Source organism: Silurus meridionalis, chromosome 7 (genome assembly GCF_014805685.1).
Source record: "Silurus meridionalis isolate SWU-2019-XX chromosome 7, ASM1480568v1, whole genome shotgun sequence".
NCBI lineage: Eukaryota > Metazoa > Chordata > Actinopteri > Siluriformes > Siluridae > Silurus > Silurus meridionalis.
Genome location: NC_060890.1, coordinates 8,925,622 through 8,935,910, shown reverse-complemented (window position 1 = coordinate 8,935,910; position 10,289 = coordinate 8,925,622). Strand labels below are relative to the sequence as shown.

At 38.1% G+C, this 10,289-nt stretch overlaps 1 protein-coding gene across 1 annotated transcript; it reads right to left on the bottom strand.

Moving 5' to 3' along the window:
* Positions 1–1,766: 1,766 nt before the first annotated feature.
* abi3b (ABI family, member 3b) lies at positions 1,767–8,968 on the bottom strand. The gene is given in 6 exon segments (XM_046854258.1): positions 1,767–3,676; positions 3,831–3,904; positions 4,068–4,262; positions 6,939–7,106; positions 8,663–8,811; positions 8,814–8,968. Coding segments are annotated over 6 exon segments (1,632 nt in total). The 5' UTR covers positions 8,953–8,968; the 3' UTR covers positions 1,767–2,769.
* Between the last annotated feature and the right edge of the window lie 1,321 nt (positions 8,969–10,289).

Sequence of the window (10,289 nt, the reverse complement as noted above, 5' to 3'; positions counted from 1 at the left end):
CAGGGATTCTTTCCCAACTTTGTCCCAAATGGACAACAACATCCAAACATCCCAGTTCACCAAAATATTCTATATCCATAATCCCTCCAGATCTACTCCTTTACCTAAGAAAAACCTACTGACAGAAGAGGGGAACTAAACAAATGTGTTTTCAGCCTAGACTTGAACACAGAAACTGTACCTGAGTCCAGAAAACTAATTATGTGGCTGTTCATTGACTGTGGGCTTTGTAAGAGAAAGTTCTACCCTCTGCTGTAGTGTTCATTATTTTAGGTACCAACAAATAGCCTGCACCTTTTGATTGAAGTAGGCGTGGTGTATTATAATGTAACAAGAGTTCGCTCAGATACTGTGGGGAGAGACCATTTAGTGATTTACACGTCAGAAACAAGTATTCCTTGCAATTCTTCTCCAGACTAGTTTTGTGTTGTGTTGTTATAGGAAAATAATCCACATTAGTGTGCTGTGGTACTGACCAATGTACCACACTACACCATTTGCGGCATTTAGCAGATGTCGTTATAATCTGTATAATTTAATAATTCACAAAAGTTTATATGGGTCAAGGAGGTGGTTGGTGGGTTTACTTTTTGTTATGACTTCATTTGTATAAAAATCTAACAAAAGCTTTTTATGTGAGAGTGGATGGGTTTAACGGGTTCCCATAGATCTCCATAGATTTTAACATATATCTTATATTTAGTTAATTTTCAACCACTAAGCTATGAGGCAGCACAAATTGCAGGTTTAAGGCAGCAAGTTTGTACTTAAAATGGTTTATAACCTTTTTATTCTGTAAATCCTATCTATCTATCTATCTATCTATCTATCTATCTATCTATCTATCTATCTATCTATCTATCTATCTATCTATCTATCTATCTATTAAAAATTATTATTATTTTTTACTTTGTACATCTTATATGTACATTGTGTCAGCCATACTCTACGTCATCAATCAATGATATTGATGTCTTCCTTACTACAGCAGTGTCCCTGACATGACAGTAGAAAGATAAGGTGTGTGTGTGTGATGATTGTAGCAGACTTTTAGGAACAGCAGTGTTGTAGTTGTGGTTTACTGGCTACTTCATTACATACTTGTTAGCTCATCCTGTAGCTGTATAGTTACAGACTACAGGTCACCTTTTGTGGTGGCCATCATGTCATCAGTGGTCAGGGTCTGACCACAGGAATGCTGGGGGCTGAATGTTTTTAGTTGGTGGTCTATTTTTGGTGGAAGACACGCCTCTACATCAGCCTGACTGCTATGTTGAGAATGGTCCAACACCCAAATAATACACAATTAAAAGTAAGGAACAGTATTTCAATACTCACATATTAAATTATTTCATACATATATAATAATTCTAGTCTCATATGTATGATATAAAAAGTGCAAATCACGTCCTTAGACATTAAATATCTCTCATAATTTAACATCTTTACCCGAGATGATGACATATTTTTTTATTCATAACATGCACATATATAAAACATTTTATTCAGTTGATTAATAGTATAATTTTAAAAATCTTTCTCTGTAAAAAATATGCCAATGAGTATTTGCTATGATTAGTAAAAATAAACGATATGAGACTTGTTATTTTCACACTTCTTTAATACATCAAAGTCATGACATAGTATAATTGCACCCATAATGCTTCTTAGTGTAACATACTGGTTGATTAGCTAACCAGGTCATATATATATATATATATATATATATATATATATATATATATATATATATATATATATATATATATATATATATATATCTGTTATACCTTTATTATAATATACAACTTATGTTGAAATGTTAATATTAGTCAAGCTAAACGAAGTCACAGATATTTTCATCTTTAGGAATAAACTACATATCAGTCATTATAACATTATAATGTAAGAATTTGCTGCTGACTGCTGATTTACTTTTTGTTATGACTTAATTTGTGTTAAAATATAACAAAATTAGTTTTAGAGCGGATGGGTTTAATGGATTCAGTATTCTAGTTTGAATCAATCCTCATAGCTTTTTTAAATAGTTTCATCACATTCATATGTTGCTTCAAAGTGTTGCAACAAAACAGAAAGCATAATATATGCTGTGCTGTTAGGATTTAGTTAGTGGGGTTCAAAACCTGTTCCAACATGGTGATCAATACCTCAGAACAAAGTGTCTTCCATTAAGACGTAGCTATACCAAGGCTGGATTGGAAAACTCATCTGCACAGTGCCCTGGCCTCAAAAATCTGGATACCTTTGACAAGGACTGAAATGCCAATGACACAATAGGCATTCTTGCTCAACACCAGTGTCCAACATTGCCAATAATCTTGTGAATGAATGGTCATAAAATCCCTATATTAATGCTCCTAAAGCCTTCTCAAAATAATATAAACTGTTAGAGCACTTAAGGGAGACTAGAATTACTAGAATGGCCTGTTCAACAAGCACATATGTGTGACATGATAAGGGTCCTCATAATATTGGCTATATAGTGTACACACCATTTTTTTTATTAATTTTGTATGAAATCTAGGGGTATTTTTAAAGTTGAGGTGGTCTTAGGCAGATGTACTAGTTTGTTAATACTATTAATTATAATAATAATTTTTAGATAGAATTTTACCTCAATCCTGTGGCAGTTATGGCGAAATACACTTGGGTTTGAAAGTTTATACAGCTATTGACTGGAGAATATGGTAGTGGTTTTGATATTCAGCAGGTTCCTATTATTATTTTAAACAAGGTACATATAATGGTTCAAAATGGAGGTGGAGGAGGGGGAGGAGGAATGAAAGATTTTCCAGGAGGTGGTAGAGGTGGTGGTGGAGGAGGTGGAACATTACTCTGTCCAGGAAGAGGAGGAGCAGTGCTATATGCATGAGGAGGAGGTGGAGCATTACCATGTCCAGGAGGAGGAGGAGCATTGCTATATCCAGGAGGAGGAGGTGGAGGAGGTGGAATATTACTATATGCAGGAGGAGGAGGTGGAGGAGGTGGAGCATTACCATGTCCAGGAGGAGGAGGAGAATTGCTATATCCAGGAGGAGGATGTGGAGGAGGTGGAACATTACTATATGCTGGAGGAGGAGGAGGAGGAAGTGGAGCATTACTATATCCAAGAGGAAGATGTGAAGCATTACTATGTCCAGGAGTAGAAGGAGGTGGTGGAGGTAAAGAGGGTGAAGGAGAACTTCCCGCAAAAGGAGTAGAGCGAAGTGGAGGAGGTGGTGCAACATGACACTTTCCGATACTAGGAGAAGGAAATGGAGAGGGTGGTGGAGCCATGGAGCTATACTCTGGAGGAGGAGGTGGTGGAGGTGACACAGAATTGGCAGGAGGAGGAGATGGAGGTGGAGGTGGAGGAGCCATAAACTCAGTATCAAGAGTTGGGGGTGGTGGTAAAAATGATTCTGTAAAAGCAGAGCTAAATGGAGAAAGAGATGGTGTCATTACAGCTATTGGACTACTTTGTGGAAAAAGTGGTGGTGGAGGAGGATGGCCATCAGTATCACTAGAGGGTGGAAGAGCAGGTGGTTGTGGCTTATCATAATCAAAACTCTGTAGCTGTGGCATGAGGGAGACTGGTGTGGCTAAAGAAGCTGTGGTTTTCAAACTAACCCAGTTGGGAACTGATGGTGGAGGAACAGCGATACCAATGCTAGAGCTACAAAAACAAAAGAATGAGAGAAGAGAGACTTGTAGAAATTTATATAAACAGAATGTCTATTGTCTTGTTCTTGGTAAAACACTAAACTTTTTAAATTACATTCTCAAAGATTTGTACAATTATTAAAAAACAAAAATCTTCCTAAACTTACCCAAAATGTGGCCCTCCTTCATTTGAGTTTGGCAGTTGATTAGTTGTTTGTTTTTCACTCTGTTTATTTGTGGCCTAGAGATATAATTCACATAGAACTTAATGTTTAATATTTGTTTTTCAAGAAGCACTTACAGTATGTAAAACCTGCTTTCCAGCATGCACACAATTTAAAGGAGTACATTTTAAACATATGTCCTATGTACATCAATGCAATTATTAATTAAACTACACATACGGTTTTGGAACGTTCCCAGACTCCATGTCCGACTGAGTCTAGACTGGTGTAGGATATTTGGACACGCTCATATTCAAGGTTGGGTTCCTCAGGTTTTGCTGGAGAAGCCATTTTCTGAGCAAACGGGATTTTGCATGGAGCAGTGAAGACACCAATCTCCTGTCGTGCTACTTTCTCCTTGTACATGTCCACTGTCTAAAGCAGAATAATGACATTGTTTTGCATTTAGAAAATAGATACTTTAGCTAACAGATACAGTGTATTGCACTTTTCACAAAATTATGCAGTGTAGCTGTGGTGATTTGGGATTATTCAGCTAAAAGTGTGGTGGGTGGTCAGAGACAGCGAAGCCTTCAGAGCAGAAGCACTGACCTACATTTACAACATAAATTCTATTATTTGTTCCATGAAATTGTATTAATTTATTCCCAACAGTTTATTCTCTTCATTTCGTAGCGTTTCTCTTGGCTGCACTGCTTCCAGTACGTGCATGTGGATGTAAGATTTTTTGTCCAATCAGCCTCTATGTGCTGCCATGTCAATCTAATCTGCACAGGACCTTCAAAGTCAGTACTGCTGGCCTTTTTACCTTAGTCTCTATTAGCAGTGGGTCTGTTTCTATAACCAATCAGATTGCATATTTGCCTCACAGGGCCAGGTAGCTGGCCCAGAATATCATCAGCATTTTTCCATCCTCTGATTGGTTGGTCAGAGGGAAACTGTTACAGCCAAGTTCGACTGGCAAATCACATCTGTAGCGCGCTGCACACATTAATACATCAAAGTTAGACTTTTTATGCCTACAGAGGAAGAGAAATTGATTTGGTCTCGGACATACTTAAAAATCCATTTACAAGAAAAGCGAGACATCATGAGGAGGTCGGCCAACCCCAAAGCTACCTAGCTTGTCTCACCCTGGGAAAGAGTTTGTTTGCCGCTTCCAGACCAGTGAATACGAGCGGTACCACTGGTTTACAGCCTCTGAGGAGCGGTGCAAATTATGTGTCTGCATCTCTGGTGAGTGGGTTGTATTTTATTTACATTTTTATAATTTTGTCATGTTATTAGACAAATATTGATTCTAAGCTGCTCCAGATGATGTAGGTGCACAGTTGCGGTTTTAGTGTAGAGGTTTGAAGCTTGCATTAGTAAAATGGTATTCACTCTCCATATGTGAAATGACTCTCTCTCTGTAATGCCACGTGTTGTTATATTGTGTTTTTGTATAGTATTGATGGTTTCTATAATTGCGACATGACAGTGGTGGTATTACTGTAAGAGGTGGATTAAGTCGGGTAAGTCCACACTGAAAGCCCAGGTACCAAATGCACGGCCCGCCACTGGTATTAGTGAGGTGAGGTAATGATGTCAGGTCTGGGCAGAGGTGGGAAGTAACAAAGTACAAATTGTTCTGGTATCAGTACTTTACTATTTATTTTTCAGACAACTTTTTACTTTCACAGAAATATCTGTACGTTCTACTTTTTTACATTTTCAAGCCAGACTCATTACTTTGGTTTTAATCTATTTGGTAAAATGTTAATATTTTTCTTCTCATTGTGTTTTTTAGCCCATCGGCCTATTTGCTGTCATTGTGCGACTTTTTCAACTTACCACTGGTGTATCATTTCCTGGTTATCACACACCACAGACTTAGTCTAGTTTATGAAGCTAACAATGAGCATGGCAGAGAGCAACAATAAGTCTGGGGTTAATGTGGATGAGACAGAGGGAGTCAGGAATGTAAACATGACTAAGAACAGAGACATTCCTGATCACCTGATCATCATCATCATCATCATCATCATCATCATCATCATCATATTTGCTCTGCTTGTGTTTTATATGGTGGTTGTTCAGCCTGGATGCATTCATCAGGTAACAAAATGTGAAATTCTTTTATATTAATAAATTAATATGACATGAGGTCCAGTTACCAGCGTGACCCTAAAACAGGTAGAAGTAATGGCTACTTTTTACTTAAGCACATGTCAGAGCCCAAACCTCTTTACTATAACTTAATTGAAAAAGAATAGTTAGTACTTCAACTTTTACCAGAGTATTGTAAAACATGCGTATCTGTTCTTCTATTTAAGTGAAGGATGTGTGTACTTTTGCCATCTTTGGGTCTGGAGTAAAGAGTGTTTTCCAAAGTGGGGATTAGATAAAGCTTTTGTGTAGGACACTGTTCTTCCTCTATTCCAACCTCATCAGAATGTCTTTATAGGGCATGTCTTTATGTCTTATGGGTGTGATGAGTCACTTTTGGCCATATAGTGTACTTCCAGCCACTTTGTTCAATTCAACTGCACATCTGACCAGCGTATCAAATAAAGGCTATGATAATTATAATAAATAACTACTCATTACAACCATGATTAGCAAAATAGTATCAAGAAGAGGAATCTTACACTACAATTGACACATTTACAGAATCTGGATTGGAAATTCTGTCATATGACTTTTTATTAATATAGTGTATGGTGCACTGCTACAATCCATCTGTAACTGTGCTGATATACTTCATAGGTCATAGTGAGTAGTGCAAATTCCTTACATTTTCTTTGTATTTTTTATGGTTGGTTTTTCTGATTAATTCGTAGTACCTACTAAATAAATGTTTTAACATGAATAACATTAATAGGACATGAGTTTAATTAATTAGGACTGAGGAATTCATCTCCACAAGGGAAAATACTAATGTAAAGGCAAATAGAGATTCATAAAAACAAACAAACTAATAATTGAAACGGAAGACACACTAGTGAGGATAATATATAACATTTCCCTTTCACACCAGGATCAGTTGTCAGATATTTAAAGACAATAGTTTAGCTTCAGCATATCTAGCATTATAGCATTAAAGCCTACCATGCTTAGAATATTGACTGATGATTCCATCTGCTTGAGTTGAACAGTCTGGGCATCTAGTAGTCTTAATACACTTGCTGCTAGTGTGTTGATTTGGTAGGCGACACTGGCCAGGGCTTGATTGGTGAGAGCTTTGGATTCCTCCACTGCCTTTGTTGTGTCCTCCGCCTACATTACAGGAAAAGGACAAACCCACATTTGAAATACCCTTAGCCTCATATCAAAGTGGATGTGATATATCTACTTCTTGTTTTGTAGGTGACATCAACAACTTTTAACCTGTGTTTCTACTGTGCAGATTATAGCAGCCTTTACAGATCATTGCATCTCACTTATTTAGCAGACAAAAGGCATCAAATTATACAAAAAAGACTTGCTAACGATAAAAAATTCCCTTTATTCATACATATATCAATATTAGAACAGATATTACAGACAGTTTTGATGTGTTTGTGTTCTTGTTACTGTTTTCACTACTGTATTTGGTGCTGTCTGGTGAGTTTGGTGTAATTCTATGCCGTGTTTTTGAACAGATTTGAGCAGTAATTTACTCTTAGATACATGCTGATATTTGCAGGATTGCAAGGGTGATATTGCCTCTACACGGTACACATAACTGTTTTATAAGTCAGAATTTTAAATTGATAGTTGGTACGCAATATAGTAAAATATTTTTGAGAGATTCTGAATTAGTCTAGCTAGCTCACAACGATTGGTACATTTCTTCTGGCTTTCCTTTGCATCCACATTCAACAAACTGTCATATTTTTAAGTCAGAAGTTATATTTTAGGATATCACTCGCCACCATGTCAGCTAATGTTGTTGCTAACTTTACCATTGTAACAGACTGTTTCTGGAACTCATCCAATCAAACGAGTAAGTTTAAAATTACAGAAAGTCTTACAGAAATGCAAGGTTGTTTTAGGTAAAAGTAAACAATAGACTATTAGGATTTAACATAAATGAATATCCTGGTTTCTGTCACTCTTTGCTGTATTTGTCATTCTCATCGCAGTGTGAATCTGGGTTAGGGTTAGGGTTAGGGTTCCATACTTGGACATAATGAAAATGGAAATAATAGTTGATATAGTTCAAAACCAGCAAAAATGGGGCTAAAAAAAAATGTGTGCTTGCGATCTCTGACTTATTTGCCTTGATTTTATTTTTTAAGTAGCGAAATGGACAACAGGCAAGCATGAACCTAACTGGCTAGGAGATGTATCATAAGCTTGTCAATCAACTAGGAACGATCCCATCTTGACTACTATGTTCATTTCAATCATAAACCTAAAGAGATAAAAATGGCATGACTAAAGAATGTAAAGCTTTAAGAGATTACAGATATGAAGGTGAGAAAACGAGGCTTGTGCAAACATGCAGTGCAAAGCACAATGTGCATGGAAGATCAGCATGTTGAGCAGAAACAGCTCTGAGCTGCAGTGTTTGGTGCAGGCCTCCTACACCTCTTAGCTCTGTTTGGGCTTGTACACAAGACCAGAAAACATGTCTGCGGGCGAAACTCTTAAAGAACCCAGCTTGTCTATCTTCCGGGTCCTGAGACATTAAAAAAAAACAGATGTGTTTGGTATCACACATGTTCTTATTGAGCAAAACGTGAAATTCGTGAAAAATGGATTCTTCCTGATATCCCTCTTTTCTCCAGATGCTTATAAGTTCAGGGTTCTAACAGAAACAGACAGACACAGTAATAAAAAAGTCTTACTTTTGAGTATTTGTCCTCACAATAGTCGGCCACTTTGTTGAGATTGCTGTGGTTGTCCAGCAGAGCTTTCCTGGCTGCAGGGGCCTCATCCAAAATCTTTATGATGTCCTCGGTGTTTGTGTACTTCATTGCCGATTCTGGGATTTTTACGTGTTAAAATAAATGCTGAGGTAGTGCTTGTTTTCCAGAGATACAGGTAGGTTCGAAGAGACGCAGGTAAGTGGGAGTAGGCTTATATTCAGGGCTGGGAACAGGATGACATGTGTGGACATGCTGACAAGGAATTGCATCCTCACACATGGAAGAATGCTGGCTGTAGGATGACGAAGAAAAGAATCACACACACACACACACACACACACACACACACACACACACACACACACACACACACATGATAGATATGTAGATGATATGTAGTTGAATGAGAAAGCGACTAAAGGTTTTGTTTTTAATAAAATCTGATATTAAAAGTCAGTTTTCTCACTTTAAATACGGCAGCGTTCGGTAAAAGACGGTGGTGTACTTCTGGCATGTGGCCACAAGAGGGCACGGTCGTGTCACATTGTACAACAAATGCGCATGTTTCTGTGTGTAGATGAAAGGCAATTACATTTATCCATTCATGATTTATTCCTTAATTTATTTATTCATTCATCCTACAGAGATCCGGATTCCATTTGGCAATACAGCCTGGATTTTGAATGTCTGTCCTTCACAGGGCACTATGCACACATTCATCCACACTACTCTTGCACACCATATACAAACATTCATCCACACTACACACACACCACACCACTGTCGTCTTTTTAGTAGGCGTAAGGAAACTGGAGAACCTCCAGAAAAACCACATGGACTCTAGGAGAACATGCAAAGACACAGGCAGGACTCAGGACTGAACAGGCGAACCTCAAAGCTTTGAGGGGCGTTTGCCATATGATTGATGTGGTGGATTTGTATGGCCCATGGGCTGGGTGTCACTTCAGGGCCCTCAAATATTCAGAAGCAGCCTAAAAGGCAATAGAACAAGAATACATGATTTTGGCCACCAAGAGAAGTTACATTTACATTTACATTTGCAGCATTTATCAGACGCCCTTATCCAGAGAGACGTACAAAAGTGCTTTAAATCTCTAGTAATGAATAAATCTACACTGGTACGCAAGATTACAAACTTAATATAAATATAACTCAAATTCTACAAACTTGGAAAGTGCTAATTTAGGTATTTCAGGAAGAGGTAGGTCTTCAGTCGTCGCTTGAAGATAATCAGGGACTCTGCTGTACGGACATCTAGGGGAAGTTCATTCCACCACCTCGGTGCCAGAACAGAGAAGAGCCTTGAAGTGTACGTACCTCTCATTCTGAGAGAAGGAGGTACCAGTCGAGCAGTGCTGGAGGATCTCAGACAGCGTGGTGCAGTGCGAGATGTGATGAGGTCACTGAGGTAAGATGGTGCTGGTCCATTTTTGGCCTTGTAGGTAAGCACCAGTGTTTTGAATCTGATATGTGCAGCTATTGGAAGCCAGTGAAGGGAGCGCAGCAGTGGGGTGGTGTGGGAAAACTTGGGCTGATTAAACACAAGTCGTGCAGCTGCGTTTTGGATCATTTGCAGTGGAAGAAT